We start from the raw sequence: 23,354 nt of genomic DNA, 5'->3' as shown, positions 1-23,354 counted from the left end.
GGAAAAATAAATTTTTTGTTAGCAAGGCTTAGCCATTAAACACATTGTTCTGATGTTTAGAAAAGAGCATGTCCACGTTTTTGCATCCTTATAATTCATATTGCCTCGCAGCCAAACACACACATCACTCAGCTCACAAACAATGTTTGCTTGATAAAAAATTAAATTACATATTTCAGCATTTAAGGTTTTTCCCCTTACATAGCATTTTTTAGGAAGCTGAAATCAGCTGCTTGAATGGCTCAAATCACAGTGGTCTGGCTGAGTGCAAGGAGCAAAATGGCTGCTTGTATAGTATTTAAACTGTTTTTTTAGCACTAAATTGTCCACGGTCATCCCATTGAGAAATCCTTTAGAAATGAACATGTGATAAAGCATTTCCAATAAAAAGCTCAACTCCATCAGTACACTTTCATCAGTACTTTATTATTAGCAATACAGCTACAAACAGATAATGTACCTGATACGAACAGCATCCACATTTTTGCCCTATTTTCGACCCTCACCCAAATGACCTATCACCCACACTTCTCAGTGTCAGTTTTACCAGACTGGGTGGTTTTCTACCCAACTGGGCTAATTTTTTCTTTAATTGGGCTGGTAAAGATTTAATTTTGGCAGGTTGACATGATTTTTAATTTTTGTACCATTACAGTGGTGTCCATAAGAAAAGTTAGGTTATATTCCAGAGGTTTTCAAATCCTACTTTAAAACCCCATTGCCACAATCTGTATCACAATTTGGAGTCATAAATCAGTCAGATCAGAACATGCAGACATGATAAACATATTTTAGATTGAGTGTGACTCACACTTCCCAAGGATATCATTGTTTCCGTGACCAAATGTCCATAAACCTGCTTAGAAGGCATAGAAAAGTGCACTCCTTGCTAAAAGCAAATTTGGCTTACTTAATTTTCCAACGAATACAGGCAAAAAAAATGGGGCTCAACTTGTAGCCCATAGCGTAACTGACTGAACCATGGCAACATGGTACTTCCTGTTCCTTGTTAAAATTATTATCTGTTTATATAAATGAAGACTTTTAACAGTTAATTTAACATTATCCAAAAGACTTTGTATTTGTATATATAGAAATATACATATAGGATGGACAAAAATACCCTACTCCTGAATGAAAATTAGAAACATTTAAGACAACTGGGTAAGTTCTAGGCTCTGACTAATTTTTATCAGTCAAATCTGGCAACACTGCTCAATGTCATTATTCAGTCAAATCAAACATAGACATCTTACACACACTACCAACACTCTCTTTTCAGTTGTGTCAGGATCTCAGATGTCCGTCAAGGTCAAACAGCCAAAAATCCATTTAGAAATCATATAAAAAAGGTGCTCCTAATAACTTAAGATCTCAGATTCAGAGTGTTTTTTTGTTTTTTTTCTTCAGTATCAAAGTAATCCCAGTGATTGTTGTCTATATGGTGCCAACAAGAAATGTTTCTGAAATACTCAAAGCAGCATGACTTTCCATGATGCACAGTGTAAACAAATTGGCAAAAAACACAGTGGGTGCTGATAGTTTTAAGGTCTATACTCAGAGATTCTTCCAGGTTCATCCTCTACAACTTTTCATCAGTTTTCACCATATGTGTTGTGCAGTGCATGATAAAGCTTGACTAATGTACCACAGGTGTTATTTTACTTCATAAACAGATAGATATTGAAGCCTGACACTCTGTACGACTTGACAGATGACAGGAGATGATAAGCTGAAGTTAGAGACCATCTTAAAAGTGCATCCAAAATGGCCAGGAGGGCTTTTCATATTTGAGTCAATAGCTCCCTATTTTTTTTTTTTTCATAGTTACTTATCTGGACTTCTCCCTATTATGCATGCACAACCTCCCTTTTTATAAAAACAAATTAAGCAGTATGACCAAATGAGCAATTATGGTCTGATTTTTGTCAATAGCATTTTCATGTTTTTATCATAGACATATCAGACCAACTCTAGGCTACAATTATCTGGGCCTTTTGCAACTATACTATTTGCAATCTCCAGTTTTCAACACGGAATCTTGCAATAAGACCCAATGCAATTCTGACTTGTTTTTTGACTTTTAAAACATCCCATTCTGTTTCCACTTCTCATTTCCACCCATGCCATTAGCAAATACACAGCTTTTATTTAGACGTAGTTTAGGCTTACTGTTTTATTTTTAAGATGGGGTTCAGATGCACATTATGTGCTATTTATTTGATTCATTTAGTTATATATGTGTTATAAATCTTATTACGTGTGAAGACATATCAGTAGAAAACAATTTAACACTGAAAATGAAGCAGTAAAGATAAATTTCCAAGCCAAGTCCAGTTCTGACATAAATTTTGATACTTTATAATATATATATTATTATTATTTTTATTTTATTTTTGTGTAATAAACAGATTCAGATACAGATAGTAGTTTTTTACACTCCTATTTATTATATAATGTAATGGCATGGTAATTACTTAGTCGGTATCAACTAAAAGCAAGTGCACTCACTCAGGGCAAAATACATTTAATCTGTTGCTAAGGACCAATGAGATGTGGTGTTGATTTACAATCAAACAAACACTTCTTTGCTATTTTTTTGGATGGGAGCCTTCATCTTTCAAATGCATGCTGCCACAAGTATTGGTAATTAAAAACTCATTCTGTTGGACTGCACTTCAGTATCTTCAGTAAATTTCATGGCAGACTGCATTTTTGTGTCAGTTTTAGAAGGACAGTTAGAAATACTTTGGAAAAAGCTGTTTCTTGTGCAGCACAGTATGCAATCCCAGCGTGACTCCAGTATACTGCAAATTTTCAAAGGACAAAAAATAAAACTATACCTATCCCTCCTACCAAGCCTAAACCACACATTTTATAGATATCTAAACATTCCAGCAGATTGAGACTCTAAGAAGCAGATTTTAGTTGTATTTAGATGAGCAGCAAAATCAAGAATAATTATAAAATACGAATGTACGAGAGCCTCTTAAAAAAAATCATGCTCTGTGACATCTGGGCAAACGATAAGGAGAAGAAGGGGAAAAATGTCATGTTTCCTTGCATTGTAGCTGTGCTGGACATTTGTCAAGTGGCTTTATATGGCAGAGCAGTTGTAATGTGCTGAGGAGCGGGAGGAGAAATAATTAAACAAAGGAGCATGTCAATAACATTACATTCCATTAAGTCATACACTCTGCCACATGAATCCATCTTCTGCCACAGTCAGAACTTTCATTTCACTCTACGGTGGCCACTCATACATTTTAATCAGCCATTTGGCTGGCCAAGCTGACAACTGCTCAACAACAGAAGCTGATAAGGGTGCTGATAAATCATAGCACTACTGTTACAAGCTTTGGGTTAGTTTCTAAGAACACCTGCCAGTTTTAGATTTTTGCCACTATTTGTAAGGCTATTCCAGGAAACAGGATTAATGTTTCTTCTCTTTACAGTCCAATTTCTTCACGGGATGACTGTGATGACACTATACTGCATCTTGCGTATTTGTATGTATAAAAATTATTATTCAAAATACTATGCAAAAATACAGAAGTTGTTATCTGGACCAAATGTAGTCATGCTTTCTGGAAATAAGGCAGTTTCCAGCTGTTGGAGTTGTGAATCTTGTAATATTTTCTAACCTTTACTGTGGATCCCGCCAGGCCAGTAGAAAGAGGAATACTCTCTTGTGTTGGGGAGGTGATGTTTTTTTTTTCATTGTTTTACTGTGTGTAAGAAGAATGGTATAGTACGTGGTATCCCTGGCACTGTGCTCTGGCGGCTGAGCCACGGGGACGCTTGGAGCAGTTTGTTTTAGAAAAGAGGGAATGTAGTCAACTCCCACAGGAGTTACAGGACTGAGACCAGCTTGTCCTCAATTTCTCTCTCACAATAGTTAGATAGACTGCACACACCTAGAACGCTTGCAGCTGAAATCAGCTTTTTTAAAACTGTAATTCTCTTTTGCAATTCTCTGTGGAGTGATTTCTGTATCATCTCAAATACTTGATATTTACATCCCAAATATTAGGCAAGGATGGGGCACAATATGCTGTGATCTTCCTATGCCTATAAACAAAAACCGTGTTTCGAGAACTTAAATACAAAGTTAAGACTAGACAGATTAATTCCTCTGGGTCATAACACTGTTACATATTGTGTTTGTGTTGTGTTTGTGTTTAGTGCTAGCTCTTTAGCCCAGGGTGGCGTGGCTCTCAGAATCCAGAGAACTGTTGGATCAGTTCCAATGAATGTTGGTACAGACATTCATGGTCTCCAGAGGAGGAAGTCTATGAGCCTTTGACTTTTCATCTAGTGCCACCAGCAGGTCAAAGTTTTCACTTATTCAATTAAATATCTCAACATCTATTGGATGATTTGGCATCAAACATTTGTCACAATATTCCTGATATACTGAGGGTGTATCCTGAAGACTATGGTGATCCTATGGCTTTTCCTCTGGTGCCACCATGATGTTGATATTGACAGTTTGGAGTGTAACAATTGGAGGGATTGCCATAAAATTTGGTATTGACATTCATGTTATCTTGAGGATAAATTTTACTAGCTCTCACAATCTCTTAAACTTTCATCCACTCCTATCTTTATGTCAAAATTACCTTGTCCAGTACTTTGGTTTATGACCAAATACCCACAAAAATAAAGTCATTTCCTTCAGCCTTAGTTGTTTGTTCTAATATTATTATGCTAACACACAAATTAAGACGGTGTACACGGTAAACATTGTACCTGCTAAACATCAGCATTGTAGTAATGTCATTGTGAGCATGTTAGTCTGCTTAAGTTAGCATTTGTGATGCCTAAGCCTCACAGAGCTGGTAACATGGCTGTAGACATTTAGTCTTGTTGAATAATCATGACTTGAACCAAACTGTATGAAGTATACTTGGTCAAAAACAAACACCTCTTCCTTTGTGCTTTAATGTGGAGGCTTAAAACTGAAATTGGAATGATTTCAGCCTTATATTGTAAGTAACTTTATATTAATTAAATATGGTTAGCCATGTGTCTACATGCTTTACCTCCAACATCTAAGCCATTTTGAAGATGCAGTAATTAACAGCAGAGGTAGAATAAAGAATAAACTATATGATCCTCATCATCATGGATACCACTTGTTGAAACATTTAGAAGAAATTTAATTAAAATTTAATAATCCTATCATTATTGTTGATCTATATACACAATACAGTGCTACTGAAATATTTTATGAGCCAGAGTACAACTGTTTTCTTTTTATACTGGTTTTAAAATTAGAAGATTATTTATCACCCCCATAAAGTCAGTGCAGCTGTATGGAAGACAATATACATTGCAAGAAACCAACATGAAAAGGATTCTGCTTCTCAGCAGCTACAGCTGTGACAGTAAAAACAAGGCCACTGTTTGATGAAACGTAAGCAATTAATGAGCTCCATCGACTCAAGAATCGCAACGTCAAATCAGCCACAATCTTTGAACTTGTTGACTTCTCAAATGGTACCTCAGCGTTACAGCTATCTGCGAAATTACTTGAGACATCCAAACAGTCTCTTCAGCAATGGAAGAGTTCCAAAGGAGAAGGAACTGACAAAGAGAGGAAGCAGGAAGCAGGCACGGAGTAGAAGATCTGCAGAGATGGCGGGTGGGGTAGGCTGCAGGAAGTAAACGCACACACACATGAACAGATTCAGATACAAACACAGGGGCTTACATGACAAGTCATTATCCGGCATCAACCAGAGAAGACAGAAGATTTGCATGAGGGAGGAGGGAGTTAAGTCAGAAGACATGAAGGAGAAAAGTGCAAGCAATATAAAGGAAAGGAAAGGAGGACACAGGAAAAGGAGGAGGTGGATTTGGGGGTTTGGTCTTGATTTCTCAAGTGCAAACGACATAACAGATCGGATTTTGTTGTCATGCATTTTTTAAGCAAAGGCATAAGGCATATGTATTTATAGATTCACACAAACTGTATACAAATGTATGGCTACTGGATACAGAGTAGAGTAGAGGCAGAGAGGGGTTATAATGAGTGCTCTTCAACATTGTGAACACATCTTGGTTGAATTAATCGGCTACTTTAAGTCATTAAGTTTACTTGTAAATTCACAACCTATTTTGCTCTCATTCTCCTTGACACACAAAAAAATGACTTCACAAAAAGCAGACTATTAGAATATGTGGCAAAATAAAAAGAAGAAAAAACAAACAAAAAGAAAAAAGTGGCAAGCATGATAAGAAAAATGTTTCTTATCATGGATTAAGGATTAAGTTGTAATGATCTCCATGCATTTTTATATTTGTGGCTGTGTGTGTGTCTGCCAATAAGTCAGTGTGTTGGAGACTAGAATAATGGGGTGGATTAGAAGCATAAAAAGGAGAGTAAAGTTATTGTTGTTGAGAGTACAAGTTCGAGCTCAAGTTTACTTGTTATTCCAACTATATCCATTTACAGCAGAATGAGATGTCATTTCTCGCAGTACCGGCATATAAGACGGACAAAACATAGAGCATCACATAAAGATGAAAATATTCAAAATGCATGGATGCATCATTTAAAACATGGGTGTTTTTAATAAGGCTGGCTTAGCAGTAATAGACCGAGTCTTGAACGAATATATTATACTGCATGCATTTTTATGCCCCTAGATTTGTCTAGAAGATCCTGTACTCTGGTGTTATCCCTGAAGACTGGATGCTTTGTTTAATTGTGCCAATTTTTAAAAGGAAAGGTGACACCGGGGATTAAAACAATTACAGATGCATCACACTTTTTTGTTGTCTGGGTGAACCGTCCACAAATGTATTGAATGCAAGGTTATGCCAGTTTTGTGGGGATAATTCTATCCTGAGGGAAACTCAGGCAGGATTTAGAAGGAGATGCTTCCTTTTTTGCAAGCCTAGCAGGAGTTACACAGGGTCAAAATCTATTGCCATTGTTTGCATTATTAATCAATGACCTAGATGACTATATACTACAGATTGGCTGTCAGCCTATTAATTTTGATGACACAGTAATGCATAGCTATATCCCGCTTATGGTAATGATGTACGTGGATGATACAATTATCATGTCTACAACAAGAGAATGGTTACAGAAAGAAATTAACCATATGTGTGATTTCTGCAAGAAATGGAAATGGAAAGGAAAGATTAATAGTGATAAAACTAAAGTCACGGTTTTTGGTTGTAGAAAATCTAATATTAGCAAACTAAAGTTTGTGTGCAATGGAGAAAACGTAGAGCTTGTCCATTTCATTTAATTATCTTGGTGTCAGTATGAATTATAATAGTTCATTTTTAGATTGATCTTGAAGAGCTGCATAAACAAGCCTCCCATGCAATGTTTGAGATTTTCGGTAAATGTAGAAAATTTGAATACCTGTAGATATCACACTACTCACATTAGTTACACCAGTTTTGTTGTATGCATGTGAAAGGTTTGAAAAATTAGATATATTGGAAAAACTACACCTCAGATTCCTTAAGTACAACCTAAAAGTTAAAATGACAACCTGCGGTAATATGGCCTATGGGGAGCTGGGAAGATACCCACTCTATATCACAATTTAAAATTATTATTGGCTACTGGAGAGGCTGATAGATAGTAAGGAAACTAAACTCAGTCGAATAATGTAAAACTATACTTGTTCAGCCTAATACGTGTGTATATGAGTCGCCATGGATCTTGCAGGTCAAGCAGATACTGGATGATTGTCGTTTCTTATCTCTGGCTCACACAAAAGTGTAAGCTCAGATGTGTGACATCATGTGATATTTATGTAGATTTTAAACAAGCTTAAACTAGGAAAGAGTCTGTTGTACGAAAACCAAAGGTACAGGCAGTACAATTTGTAATTTCAAAGTGAACAACACCAGAATTCTATCCAACAATTTATACCAAAAAGATATAAAGGGTTGGACAGAAACCAGAGGTTCTGCAACCTTTGGAATGACATCGCTTCGGAAATAAATATCATATTTTTTTTGAATGTAAGAATGTAAGCATAATGAAATATAGAGAAAGGTATTTGCTAAAGTATTATTTAAACCTTCCATCCATATTTAAATTAATTTTGTTATTACAATCAGATAAGTCAAAAGTTATTTGTAAACTAAGGAATGTCATTCCTTTGCTTAAGTAACATTTTGTCATACTTTAGCCATGCCGTGTGCCATCATTTTGTTATTATTGTATGTTCTGTTTGTGCGCCATACCATTTGATCATAGTCTTGAGTCACATAAATAAAAAGGTCACTTTGTTAAATGGGAAGATTAATAAGTCAAGTTGTTTTTCAATAGCTAGTTACTGGAATTTTTAAATCTTCTTGGTATGAAAAAAATAACTGCCTTTCCATATTACAAATATGCACTTAAATGAGAAATAACCAACACTGTGATGCAGCAATTATGTTTTCCAGAATATATAATCCTGTATGAAACAAAAATCAAAATAAAAAATTAAATTAAATATAATTTATCAGAGAGAAAGAAGAAAGGAAGAGAAAAGAGAGCTGGGGAAAATTTAACTTATAAATAAATTTGAGGAGTTGGAGCAGGGTATACTATAGCTCCTATTACTGATGTTTGTGTTCATAGTTGTTATGGCCTAAATGATTCATTACTGTAAAAAAGGGTTTGTGTTAATGAATATATAGACATGGCATTTAAACAGCTACATACTGTATGCACCCGGGTATTTTCTCCATCTATGGCCATGGCCATGACAATGTGTGGATGAATCCTGATAGATCCCCATTACCCCCAGTGTGACCCCCCGCACCTCAGTTCATTAAGCCACCCACCCAAGTGTTCGGGACTCAAGTCCAGATTTAATCACAACTTCCATCCTCTTGCCAATCACAATTAGATCCTGATAAGCCTCTCCAGGATGGCACCCGAGGGCCTCCACACACAGACAAAGGTTAATTTGCAAGCAGCAAGGGCCCGGCTACAAGGCCAAAGATCACCTGATTGAATACATGGAGGATGTGTGTGTGGAAGATGGGGGGGGGCTTGACAGCAATTACAAAGTTCATCAGTATTCATGCGTTTTATTCGTGGCTAATAGGTACATTACCTTCAAAGAGGTGGGCTGATAGGATGTGGCCCTTAATGGGAAATAGCTTGTGGGTAGTCTAGGTAGCTGAAATTTAAAAGTAATTTCTTCACCATTGTCTTTCAAAGTCCCTTCACACATGCAGTCACATCTGAGAGCCACTCAGTACCACTGCAATGTTCCTGTGTTGGCTCCTCAGCAGTTCCACTGGAGCTGTTTGGTGTTAAAGATCTTGGGTTTGTGAAACCTTAAGGAATCCACATCTCTCCTGACAAAAATGTGAAACATTTCAAAATGGCTTTCTCACTGCATATCCAATGTGGTTAAAGTCTGTTAAAGAAACGTACCTTTTAAAAAGCAGAATTGCAATGGTCTGTCTGTGCCTTTCATGACTTCAGTCTATTCATTAATGTCACACTATGTAACTATTGAAAGAAGATATAACACATATTTGGATCCATAAATAATATACACATAATATCAGCTGGCTCTAAAAAATAAAGTATCTGTCTGGCTATAAAAATGAGAATACATTTTTTTGTCATGTGTGTTTATATGTACGAAGTCTTGCTGTAGATAAATACATGCACGAATACAAGTACATGCACTTGTGTGAACTCTGTATTGTTTGTGCTGTGCCCTGCCAATTGAGGATTTTGAAAAAAATAACAGAGCTTCACCACTGAACATGTTACAGAATAAAAATTTAACAGAGGAGACAGACCAGTTTATTTTGCCCTGTTTATGATTTCATCTCTCTGACCTCGCATCCTGTGGTGCAATGTCATTTCCAGGCCAGCTGGCAGCGGGGACATGTGAGATTGTGACACTGGACAGGGACAGCAGCCAACCACGGCGGACCATCGCCAGGCAGACGGCCCGCTGCGCCTGTAAGAAGGGCCAGATCGCTGGAACTACAAGAGCCAGGCCTGCTTGTGTGGACGGTAAGAGGAAGAGGAGAGGCAGGGAGATTCCGGCTTATAGCTCGCTTTTGCTCAAACATGAGGATGTTTTTCCTAAGGCATATTTGCCTTTTATATTGAATCACGTTGCTGCTGAAGCACATAAAGGAAAAAAGTGTAAAATTCCGCCATATGCAAATGCTGAATCATGTCATCAGTCTCAGGCTTTGGGTTTCGCTGTTTTTAAGTAGGGGCTTAAGGTGGATAAACCTGCAATGTGGAGCAATGTGGATAACAGGCTGTCTTTGTGATGGTCATAAAGCCTGCACCAAACCAATTTACAGTTGAATCATTTTAAAAAGTGGCTGCAGGGCGGGGGGATCTGAGTCCCCCACCAACAGATGGGCTTATGTTTCATGGAAAAGTGACACAATTTGTGGAATATTGTCTGTTTCAGTGGCGCTAAAGTGCTTCTGTATTATTATCATTTTTAGAGCTGAAACAATTAGTAGGTTAATCAGATAGTTGACAGAAAATTACCTGCAACTCGAATGACAATCAATTAAAGTCTTTTTTAAGCAAAAAAGCCAAAAAATCCCACTGCTTCCAGCTTCCCAAATGTGAATATTTGATTTTTGATCCCTGTGTGTCCATATTTTTGGGTTTTCTGCAAATTATAGAAAAGAAAATAATTAGTGATGCATATTTTTTACAATTTTCTGACATTTTATAGACCAAACAATTAATCAATCTATAGAGAGTCATCAAAAATGTCATGAAAAAAATGTAATTTAAAGTCCTTATAATAATAATAGTAATAACATTATTATTATTATTATTATTATTATTATTATTATTTCTGACCCACATTTTCTGAACAAAGAGAAAACATTATAAAAAATTACAGAAAAAAGCCAGATTCATAATAAAATGGTATTTTCCATGTACATTTACATTCAGTAGAGATTCTATCATTCATATAATTAATCTTGAGGAAAATAAAATATTTTATCTATTTCTTTGAGTCTTTGTAAAATGTAAATAGCAAAAATCAGGCCCTGCCTACTGTTAATAATTAATTATAATAAATCTAATAAAACTATAATACAAATTTAACAACACAACAATACAACCAACCAGGCATACAACTGCGAGGCGATAATTCTAATTTCTTAAGCCTTTGAGACATTTCTCTAGTCACCATTCTACCCTCATAACAGCTCTAAGAAATTCAAGAAATGTAAGTCTCCAGTTTGGGCTAAGTGACGGTGTGACTGGGATTTCCCACATCTTTTTCTGACATCTTCATGCGATCTCACTGCCTCTTAGGGTGCCTGTAACTGAGTTCCTCCCACATGATGTGGCCTCTAGCCTGGGGAGGGAGGAGTGGGTATGTGCACAAGTGAAAGCAGAGTAAACAGCAGGAAATACCTGCAGTGAACTGTACCTGAAGATGTGGATGTCTTGTTTTACCTGTGATACAACTGTGCCTTCACAGTTGTATCTCTGATTGGAGGCGCTGCCTGTCCTTTTTGCTCTGTTTGACTGGTTTTTCCTGCTGATCATGAGAAGAAGGCTTTGCACCATGTGTGAGTGGACACATGGAGCTCCGGGATTCTCCAGATACATTTTCTTCCTTCAACCAAACTGCTTCACGTCGAGATTTGTGTGCTTCATCTAAGTTCTGTAAAGAAAAATCCAATCTCTTAGACACAACCGCAAGTGCACCAGTCACCTTGCTGTCCCTCCTCACGACTCTTTTGCCGGTGATAAGTCGTATAGATGTTGCATAAATCCACAGTATCCATAATTATCATGAGGGATTTGACACAACGTGGGCTCCGCGGAGCACAGTGGCATTTTGTGTTGGCTAGGTACTCCTCTTTTTCGAGAGAGAGCTTAGGCTTATCAAATGGTTTTTTAGAGACCTACTCAGTTGGATGGCAGTTGTAGAGGTTCACAGTACATATAATTGTTAGTGTAAGATGGATAATGATGCATTTAAAGGTAGTCAAAGTCGTGTAATTTGGTCCTACAGGGTATTGAGTAATATATAGACATTTTGATTTAAAATTGTTTCAGAGAAATAGGTAACTCTCATATACGGTTTTGTTTTACATACAACAAGTGCGGTATGGCTGTGCCATCAGTATGTGCGAGTGTGTGTGAATGTGATGTATGACTATGTGTATCAATGGGTGAATGTGGCATGTAGTGTGAAGCGCTTTGAGTATTCGATAAGACTAGGAAATGGCAACATAAGTTCAGTCCATTTACCATGTATTTTGAAATATGAGCGCCTGGCAGAAGTGGCTTAGTTGTTATTTATGTTGCTGCCTTTAGTAACCCCATTTCTACCTGTGTTTATTTTTCTGAGTTTTCCGTGCTTGCTCCTGTTTACTCCAACAATCAAAAGACATACAGGTCATTTTGAGGCGGTGCAGCAGATATATCAAAGGTGGGACTACATTCTGTGTTATCCCTGCAAAGAACTGGCCTCCAGTCCAGGTTTGGATAGTAATGGATATGGAAAGGAATATATATTTTGTATAAGTATATATTTAAAAAAATGTATTAGGGCAAATAAATTCATATACAGTATTTTAATTTTACACTCAATGTATAGCCAAAGATACATATCACTGCCCATCTTGCAGAGCAAGGCTGCAGCCAGTCATGTTATAATATTTCATGCACAAAGAAAAGTTTTGGTGCCCGACTTTAGTCTTTAAGGCAGTGCCTCCTTCAAGTCAAAAAGAGTCTCTTCCCTTGCTTTCATTCCATAACCCACACACTTCATGGATGGGTATGAAATGGATGAGTTTAGGCAAAATATTAGTAACTAGCTAACTTTGCACAAGCACAACTAACAACTACTACACAACTTTTTGTCTGTGAAAACACCAGTTATGGAAAATAACTGAGTAGATTTACTCAAGAATTGTACAATTTTAGGGTACTTGTACTGGAGTATTTCCATTTTCTGCTACTTTATTCTTATAAAACTGTACTTTTTACTTCAGTAAGTTTATTTGATAAGATACTAGTTATTTTGCAGGTAATAGTTTTATATTCAAAAATATGAACATCTTATATAATATAATACACTGTTACAGATTAAACTCCCCAGCAATAGTGAGTTCCACCCTGACCAGCCACTGCATTAAAATGCAGCATTAATGATCATGCATCAGACATTAGAAATCGATAATATATAGTAATACAGCTCTCAATAATAGAACTGTATAATAGTATACAGTAACTCTTAGCCTTTAAGGTAATTAAGGTGGAGGGGTGCGGTTTATTGTTTTGGTTTAGAGAGTTTAATATATGCACATATTATACATGCATGTACACTGAAGTGCATCTGTGTGCGCATATTTTATATGTCAGATTGTAGATTACTATTTCCTCCCATACATTGCTTCTCATCAAAAAACGCACAAACTCAAAAACACATGCACACACACCTTTATTGCTGTTCATGTTACAAAATCCCAGATCTTGATATTATTGCCATGCAAATATGAGATGCTTGTCTCCACAAATGCCATTTTATTTGTTTATTCAGACTCCAGCTCTGCTCACTTTGGGGTCACTGAAAGAAAGAGAGAGAGAGAACTGACATAAAAGACCCCAAATTCCACAAATGGGTTTTCACTCAGTTTTAATCTACTTGAGTCCTTGAGGTCTGCTCTCTGTCGTAAAATGCCTTTGCCTTGGCTGACACGATCTGTGTCCTTCATGCTTCATTCTCTGTTCACATCGGTCATCCCATGCATGCAGGATAATCCATAGCTTCATCAACGGTCTCAACCGGCTTCCAGGGCAGTATGCAGTAATGAAAACAGAGTGAGTGCTGTAGTGCCGTTGATCCCAAAGAGCCACTCTTTGTTGTTGTCCATTTTCCATCCTCCAGTGACCCTGTGTGTTTATTGGTTTGAGGAGGTGAAAATGGGAGATAAGCCACTGACATGATAAGCTTTCCGTAGCCGTACTGTTTGATGCACGAGTCTATAAGGAGACTAGCTTGAAAAAAAGAAAACAAAACCTTAAAGAATCACATCTCTGCATCATGAAACACTCTCTCTGACTCTTTCTCTTTCCCCCTTTCTTATTTTTTCCTCTTTACCTCTGCTCTTTACTTTTTTTTCCTTTCTCACTTACACACTCTCACTCTTATAGTCTTTCTCTCTTTGTCTCTCTACTGTATGTCTTTGATGGCTCAACCCATTTGAGGCCCATATTACAGCCTGGTATTGCATAAGTGTGCCCTCTCCCATCTGTAATTGTATGCTCTTGAGCCTTTTTACTTCTGTACTTGATGACTTTTAAGAGAGCTGATATTGATTCTTATTAGGAGGGTAAGAGACCAAGAGAGACTATTAGAGAGCTACCTACTCCTGCTGGCAGCAGGAAAGAGTGGCAGAGCTGTAGAAGGGGGGAACCTTAGAGACTTGGAGGAACTTGTTGAGGGTGACTGTGGTGGTGGCAGTGGCAGAGACACCCCAGCGGGGAGTCCCTGCCTGAGTTGAATGTGTTTGTGTTTGGTCTTCTTTTGCTGGGATTCTGACATTGATGAAAGCCTAATTTGTGATCAGTTTGGAAAGGCTTAAGCCTGCAGATAATACTTTGACTGATGGTGAAAAAATCGGTGTGTGCATTCTCTTTTCTGTTTGAAAAGGAGAAAGAATGACACAATAATACAAAGTGGTGGAAAGTACATTTGTAAGTAAAAGCAAGAGTGCCGTTACTTTTGAAACTTTATTTACTTTTGAAAACTTTACTTGTCAAAAGTCAAAAATAAGTCAAAAATAATACTCCATTACAAGTAACGGAGTATTATTTTTGATCTGATTACTTCTTCCACCACATAATACATAACTTGCCCTGCCATATTTATTAAGCTGCTTTCCAAGCTAAAAAAATTACTCTCATCCCACTGGAAGTCCATCCCTGGCTAAATTGCTTATGAGGAATTGTTTCAGTGAATCAGGCAGTGATAGAGACAACAGTGTGCGTCAGATTCAGTCCCTGGGCTATTAAACAGTACCAGAGCTCAAATCATATTGCATCAGCCCACTGGTTTGATTTGATCCAGGGAGGAAAGGAGGGGCCACGTACTGTTGGGGAAACATGTCATGTCAGCTCCAGCAGCCAGTTAGCAAGCTAGCTGCTACTACAGCGCTGTTCAGAGGGACCGGGACTGGGAAAGATGGTGCTGTGGTGAATCTATAATGTCACTCCTTCTCTCTATTTTCTATTTCTCTTGGCCTTTTTTCTGTCTTGCTATTTCATACACTCACATGCAGACTGAGGACTGATGAGCACGGGTTGTGGCCTTGTCAAATGGAGAGCATGGGGAAAGGGCAGGCAGATGAGGACTGCAGCCGGAGGAAGGTTGCTTTGCCTTTGGTGTGCTAGTTTGAGGCTGCAGCCTCTAAACTGGAGTGGGACACAAATCACATGGCACTTTTTATATACCAATTACACCCAGAATGTGCAAATCTCCCAGTCTTTTTTGCATCCTGTCTTTTCTTAATCGCACTGGTGTTAATGACAAAATAACATTTTTCCATTCCAGAAATCTCCAATTTATAATTCAGTGTTGCTTAGCTATCCAAACTGGAATAAAAATGGATTTTTCAGTTGCAGTTCTTGTGTTAAAATACATAATCCCTTTCCTTGTAATCTCAGCATCATGTGTATGACAGTTTTGCTAGCTAAAATCTTTGTTTCGTTTTGTTTTTCCCCATATCAGAAATCATTTTCTGAATAGTACAACTGTGTCCAGATCATGGATTTTTCATTTGCAATATATGATATAGCAGGCAAAATAACATAACAGCAGAATTTCAGATGGTTGCAACAGACTGATGTCAGGGTTGCACTGTAGGCAAAAGTAAAAATGTTACTTATATCTGCTGTGTACTGAGGATGGGCCATTGTGCCATTAAACCTGATGGTAAAGGTTAAAAATAAAAGAACTTCTGGAAGGAAGAAATGTTTTTTATGTTCCCTTTGTGAATTAGTTATGGTAATACGATACAATGTAACATTAAGATGAAGAAAGGTCTGGCCGAGCTTCCAGGCAGTGATATTTAAAGAATGAATTTTTACTGCTAGGTTTGGCTTTAGGAACTCAAAGACGTTAAGTTATGTTAGATCATTTAAAACCCTATATTTGTTTAACTTTTATGAAAATCAGCTACTTTGTAAGAGTAGGGTTTTGGCCATTTTATTTTAACAAATTAAAAAGGTAGCATAATACGTTAGAGGAATCTTCAGTAATATTTGTTAAAAAAAATATTCATGTAACTTCATTTATTGTACATAGTTTTTGGTGGAGAGCAACATGAAAATTTTTTACTTTAATTTGTAAACCTTCAGAATTCAGAACCAAACGTGTTGAGTGAGAGCTAGAAAAAGTGAGTGTGAGTTACAAAAAGCGACTTTTTCCGTTGTTGTTTGTCAGAACTCTTCTTTCCTTCCCCATACACTTCCTAAACATTATTGAGGCAGCTTGCTCCAACTGTCAAGCCATTGTTTTCACAGGGTATGACAGAGAATGACAGCCTAAGTCCCAAACAAGGAGTGTATGTGTTTGTGTGTTTGTATGTTTTTTAAAATTCTTTTCTCTCTCTTGTTTTTCTTTTCAGGGCACTCTGAATTTTTGGAAATATTAATGCAGAGCTCTGCCTCCAGAGTGATTGGTATCAAAACAGCTTCTTTGTGGGTTTACACACACAGAAATACGGAGCTGGTTTGTGTTTTGCAGTGTGACAAGTAGAAATATAATACAAAGAATGCTTGTATTTTCTCCGCAGTGTGAAAAAGCTGATGATTCGTTCGCATTACCATAAAAAATAATGCAAAGAGTCATTTTTTGGCTTTCATTCTGTGGAAGAGTTACAGTAAGTTTTCCATCCATTAACCTTGTATCATGTTGCTTTTTCGCCTCATCCCCGCTGGATTCCTCAATAGGGAAAATCCATTTTCACGGACACTGAGGCTAAATTTATTTTGAAATTCCCATTTCACATCAAATTAAGGGTATGTAAGTTTTGAAACTGTTGCCACTTGACAGTGCATACTTTAAATGGCTGATAACTAAGCTAAAGCATTTCATCATGTTGCACTTTGATGCCCGAGATAATTTTTGCAAAAAGAGATTGCTTCCATTTCTTTTTTTCTACAAATGATGGATGTTAATGCAGCTAAAGATGAATAAGTAGTCCACTGCATGTGTTTGTACATTGTGTAATTCCATATGCATACTTTGACTGTAAATATTTAATATCCCAGATAATATACCTCATACAGATGCCATAAAGTATTCAGGCAAGCCGTTATGCTCTCTCTTAATGAAGCTGCATTATCCACATATCCCTTCTGCCCAGACCCCATTGCACTCTGCGTTCATAAATCTACAGGCACAAGGTGATGAAGTGGACCCAGGTGTTCCAAGGTTCTGAGTTTCTGATAACGTCAGAGGTTATTGATGCCCTATTGTTGTGCATCTTGCTCTTTGTGTTTTATTATAATTAATCCGGGTTAAATTAGAAAGGGACAATAAAGTTCTCTTGAGAAGTGCTTGATAAGCATGTATATGGATACAATGAAAAGCAGTCACATTTAAAATCCTACTTGAATTTACCTGAGGCTTTCAGTTGCTTTGGGTCTTCTTATTCTGACGCAGAATGTTGGTGTGACCTAAGCAGTTTTGAGTCTCCGTTAATTTTGTCCTGGAGGGAAAAAAATAATTTTTATATAAATCTTGCTAAATTCTGTGCAGGTTGAATGACAAATCGTTCAGCTGAAGATTAGCTCTGTACTGTAAATTTTCATGAAGAGGAATGTTAGCTTGGTAGTCTGACTTCATGTGCTGTGTCTGGCTTTCAAATGAACCACCAGACCCTGGTGTTCAGGTATTGCAGAGCTCTTCATAGAGTGGGATCGTTAGCTAGGCCAGCACACCAGTTACTTTGTGACCCCACCAGAGCCTAAAATTTCAGTCTTATAAATCTTAAAGAGCTAATATGTCTCAGCTCAGCTGTCAGTCACTCCCACTTTGTCTTTTACATCCTCTGAGAGCACATACGCAAAAATAGTAACGTGGGAAAAAATATAAGTGCTCGTATAGATTGAGACATTACATATGAAGTATGCACTTACACATAAATGCACACAGATGAAATAAATCAGCAGATTTGAATAAATAAATAAATAAGGCAGCTTCTCCCGCTTTTCCTCTCATTTTCTCTTAGTGTCTTTATATCTTCATCTCTGAGACCACCCTGGTTGGTGGTGAAATCCCGTCAGCAGCCGATAGCGACAAGGACACTGTCGCCATCGGCGCAGTCTTTTAGCTCCGCACGTCACCTTAGCTCCGCACGTCACCTGTCCCCCTGTCCTCCATGTTTCCCACAAGTCTGCTCACCAGTACTGCCGTGGTTGATGGTCCTTGCTCTCACCCTCACCACCTCACTGGTCTAATTGGAAGAGAAAAGTTCCTCCTGCTGTGAACGCATGTCCAAGGGGCTATGTCTGTTTGAGAGGCTACGGGCTATGACCATTTAATTAACAATTACTGCTTCTACGGAACCCCCTCAGGGCTCAGGCCACAATTCACAGCAGGAGGAGGATGTCATGTAATTCTTTAGTCACAACTACAGCTGAAACGTTGTGATTGCGTTATGGTTAAATATTAAAATCTGTAAGAGTCTTTTTTTTTTAATCTTGGTGACCAGTTGTACAGGTTCTTTTGCCCTGCTTGTTAATTCAATAGTGTGCCTAGTACTACGATGTGTGTTTCCTTGACTTTAATATTGATGGAGTCTGAATGGTGACTGTTGTTGCTAATGACCTAGTACCTTTTTTTGTTCGCCACTGTTGCAACATTGCGTGCATTTAATATGTTGGCCTGACTTTCAGAAGTTTGGGGTCGAATTCTGTCCATCTTTGGTTTTAGAGGGATTTAGAACACTTGTTGGAAAGCTTTACTGCACTTAACATAACGAATTGTTAACCTGTTTATCCTCTGCTCCACTGTACTCTCTGTGTGTGGGGAGGGGCTAAGACACATGGTGAAATAGAAAGCAGAGGAAAGGAGACAAACCCCTCCGTAAATGACAGCAAAATGCAGTAGAGACTTTCACACTTACGCGAGGGCAGGCAATGTTAAGGGAACACTGTAGGTCAAAACCAAGTATATGGCTGAACCACCATTCCTCTCCTGTCTCTCTGTGCTCATATATACTGTATTTTAATACAGCCAAATTCCCGATAAAGCTGTTTTCATTTACATGTTTTTCTGTTTCTGTTAAGAGAAAAAGAAAAACATAAGTTAAAGATGACTGTGCTGTGATTTGGCTTTATTTACATATAAAATAATCACTCAGAGAGAAAGTGAGAAGCTCATTGAGATCTATGTCAGCTGCTGTGTGTTCAATTAAATGAGGGAAAGCCTGACTTTGTGCGCCCGGGGCAACACTGGCAACTTTCTTCTACCGAACGTAGTTAAGGTTTGTCCAAAAAGTCGCTAGATTTGTTGCTTGGTGCTTTTGTGAAGAAAAGTTGCTAAGGGGGGGTGAAAAGTCAGTAAACTAGTGACAGAGGCGCTAAGTTGGCAACACTGAATGTGAACATAAATGTATTAGAAACTGTAAGGACCAAATCATTTTGAAAGAGCAACAACCGATGGGGAAACTCCAACACTCTGTCAGCCGACCAATGGTGTAGCTTCATCACTCAGTTAGTCAATCAGTCACTGACGTTCGTGTTTTAGGGCTGGCCCCGCTGTCGCGGCCCTGCCAACAAAAAAGAAATTAGAAAAATAAAATATATAAAACATATCAATTAACAAAGCATTGACTTTGAAATTATGTATATAAGTATATACATAGTTACATTTACATTTACATTTATATGTCAAAACTTTACATTTAAATGAATGCTACCTCTGTTATATATGGAGACCCATGTCTTTACATAGTGTATATTTATCAATTACTGTATGAATGACTATGTCATGTCAGTTGACAACAAAGACCACCAAAGTAAACATCACTTTATATTAAGGAGGTAGCAGATTACTGCAGTGTAAGAAATCAATTCATTCACAGTGGTTAGAGTGCAATTTAACAGTTATAAAATTTAACATGTAAAAATCAATTAATACAACATAGCAAGCAGTACATGTTGACTCACATGTCTTTTTACATGATTTTTAATTGATTGTAATTATCCAATCAAATCTGTGACCTTATGTTATCTTAACTACTGTTTATTCATTAATTACATTCAATTCAATTTAAGTCTTAACGTTACATTCACTGTCACAACCAGTTTTGACTAAAAACCGCTGTGTATTGAGTGATAAAACTGTTAAATACAGTAAAAACATCAGGATATTAAATGAAAGTTTGAGAATTTGGAAAAAAAGAGAGAATACTGAGTAAAAACCTGAGAATATTTAATGATATATATGCAGTTGTTCATGGTAGCCTGTGCCATGCATGTCAGTCCTGGTAACAATCATATAATAATAAGAATAAGAATAAGAATAAGAATAAGAATAAGAATAAGAATAAGAATAAGAATAACATCTCTACATCAAAGGCTAATTTACAGGACAAACTTACTAAGGTTATACAAAGGCCATCTTTCCACGAAGCATGCGCTGTTTATCCATGTGATGTATGGAATATGTTTTCATACTTTTAAGTATCCAAAATTCAGTGCTCAGGCTATAGGCAGCAGTTTTCCAGTCATTTCCTTGAACTCACCTCAGGAAAAAATTAAATGAGGCATTTGAGACATCATGAAGAACTCCTGAAAATGCTACAATCTCTTAGCACCATACACAGATGTAAATTTTTCCCCTTCAGGCAAACATTGGGATGTGATATGTAAAATGACAGCTTGTTCTGCAGTAATTCCCTGTATTTGTCTAAATGTCAGTCTACGACAGCCTCGGTGAAACATGTTGGCTTGTTGGTTTGTAAAGCTGTTTTTATTGCCAGTTGATGGAAGCACAGATGAGGTTGGACAATCATCTCTGGAGTCCCCGTGCCATTTGATTTCTGCTGTCGATGGAGGTGGCAGCCAAAAATGGGTAAAAGTGTTCACTCAGTGTTCAGTCACTTGCTCACTCTCTCACTCACTAACTCACTCACAGCTCCAATCCAACACACACAAGCTCATCTGGCACTGAAAGAGGAAGCGCTTTCCCTTTTTAACTCCCATTACTCACGAGGTGCTGATTCTATATAATGGGTGTTGGAGCCCAGCAGTGTACATCTCCTCCACTCTCTGACACCCACTTAAGTTCCTTCCATCTCATCCTTGTGATTACAGTTTCTTTTTTTCTTTTTTTTTGTAGGAGCCCAAAGGAATCAGATTGTTAGGACCCCAAATTTTTGTTACTTAGTAAGATGTATGAATGTACAGATGGATGGATGGACGAAGGGGCCATAACGTGATGGACTATCAACATGATATTACAGCTTTGTTTGGAGTCAAGGATCTGTGCTGTATTTTGACTGCAACGGACATTAAGGGAAAGTTAAATAGAAGAGGGAAAAAGGGAGGTTATATGCACTAGTATTCATTTCTACAGTGTCAAAACACAAGCAGCAACACAGTGAAAGCAATAACCCGTTGCCTTGTAACATGCTATTAAGCTCATGTTGGATGTTTTTCACGTTTTTTTTCACGTTTGGATTTGCGCCTTAATGATGGAAAAAAGCAAACTCAACTGCACTGCTTTTACATTTCACACATGTAGTTGCTTAAAAATTAGGAGACTGTGACTACGTGGTCTTCGCATGTTTGGGAAGTGGCATCTGTTTGTGTGTGTGGTGCTGCAGTAGGAAGTAATTTGGTGGTCGGCACATGTAAATATAACGTGGATTTTGATTATTCTTTATCTTCCTCATTACAGCAGTAGAGGAACAGCTGCACGAGTGAACTGGGCAACTAAAGAAGGGAGCCACTCTATTGTGACTGAAATGATAAAATGCATAATTAGGTAGTCAACGTTGTGTTCCATCTCTCATCTTTCTCTCTCTCGCTCCTTCGCTCTGTCTTGTGATGATTGGTGCAACTCTGTGTTTCCTCTCCATTTTCAGAAATTATGTTGTTCATTAATGAAATTCAGTTTCAGGCAGGCCCCTCTCTCTTCCTTGCTGCTGCGTTTTGTCTGTGGTAAGTTACCTTTATTGGCTGGCTTAGTAATATCATCTGAACATGGGTTCATTTAATAATGTATGCATCTTGTTGTTGTGTAATGTTCCAAACCCCACCTGTAATTGCTGTGCAGCTGGGTGCACCCGGCTGGATAGATGCACCAGCTGAATATGTGGAGTCAGTGTAGAGGACAGGAGAACGACACAGAGAAAGAAAATTAAACTTGAGGGAATGGTTCTGTACACATTGTTCTAGAAAAAAATCATCCTAGGCAGTTGATCTGAAGATGTTTAAAGTTGAGCTGGGAACTATGGCAATGTGTAAAATGTCTTTACCTTCAGTCAAAGTAAAGCAGATGTTTGCTAGCTATATTACTTGTCTTGATTTATGACAGTCCCATAAGCTGTGACATGAATATGTATATCTGATTATCTTTTTCAAGACTGTTGTGACTCCACTTCTCTCGCTATTTCAGGTGGCTAGCTAGCTAGCTTTGGCTATCTCATAGTGAATTTAGCAGTCCCATTTACTAGAAGGACCGACTTAAAAAAGACTGCACACTGTTCTGTGCTCTCATTTCTGTTTATCGGTGAGGTGCTATCACTTGCCACGGGAGCTGAATGAACAATGTTATCTAAGCTTAGCACAAAGACTAGAAATAAAGGGAAACAGTTAGCCTGACTCTTTCAAAAGGTAATAGAATATCCCTACTGGCACCTTTAAACCTCATTATATCTTGTTTGTTTAATCCATACAACAAAACCAAAGTGTAAAAATGGCCACTTTAGGAAGGCCATTTTATATGTGCCCAGATATTTTTGGTCGGGACCAGTAACTTCCAGGAGTCTCCACTGGTTGCCTGGCTTTGTCCCGAAAAAGAAATACTCTACTGTTTTACATTTTTTTTTTTTTTTTCGCTGGCACACAGATTTTTTTACCTTTCGAACAAAGCCAGGCTAGCTGTTTGCCCCTTTTTCCAGTCTTTAAGCTAAGTGAAGCTAGCATTAGGCGAACAAGCAGATTTCCCAAAATGCCAAAATTTTTCTTTCTTCAGTGCATGCCCTATGGCCTTATTTTTGCTGTGTTTGTATGCGAGTGTGTGTGTCCTGTCCTGAAACACAACTGCAGTCACCCTGCGCTCTCTTCTAATTGTTCTGCATAGCCCCGCGAGGAGGATTGTGATCACAGTTGTCTTTGT

General features: G+C 37.7%; 1 protein-coding gene across 1 annotated transcript in view; it reads left to right on the top strand.

Moving 5' to 3' along the window:
• The window catches only part of LOC120802168 (chemokine-like protein TAFA-5), an 89,098-nt gene that overhangs the window by 26,534 nt on the left and 39,210 nt on the right, over positions 1 to 23,354 (top strand). Inside the window, exon 2 of the mRNA XM_040149698.1 lies at positions 9,860 to 10,009. Coding sequence (XP_040005632.1) covers positions 9,860 to 10,009 — 150 coding nt within the window. The remainder of the gene's footprint in view (positions 1 to 9,859; positions 10,010 to 23,354) is intronic.

Source organism: Xiphias gladius, chromosome 2, assembly GCF_016859285.1.
Source record: "Xiphias gladius isolate SHS-SW01 ecotype Sanya breed wild chromosome 2, ASM1685928v1, whole genome shotgun sequence".
Taxonomy (NCBI): domain Eukaryota; kingdom Metazoa; phylum Chordata; class Actinopteri; order Istiophoriformes; family Xiphiidae; genus Xiphias; species Xiphias gladius.
Note: the sequence above shows the minus strand (reverse complement) of the source record. Positions and strands in the feature narration are given on the sequence as shown.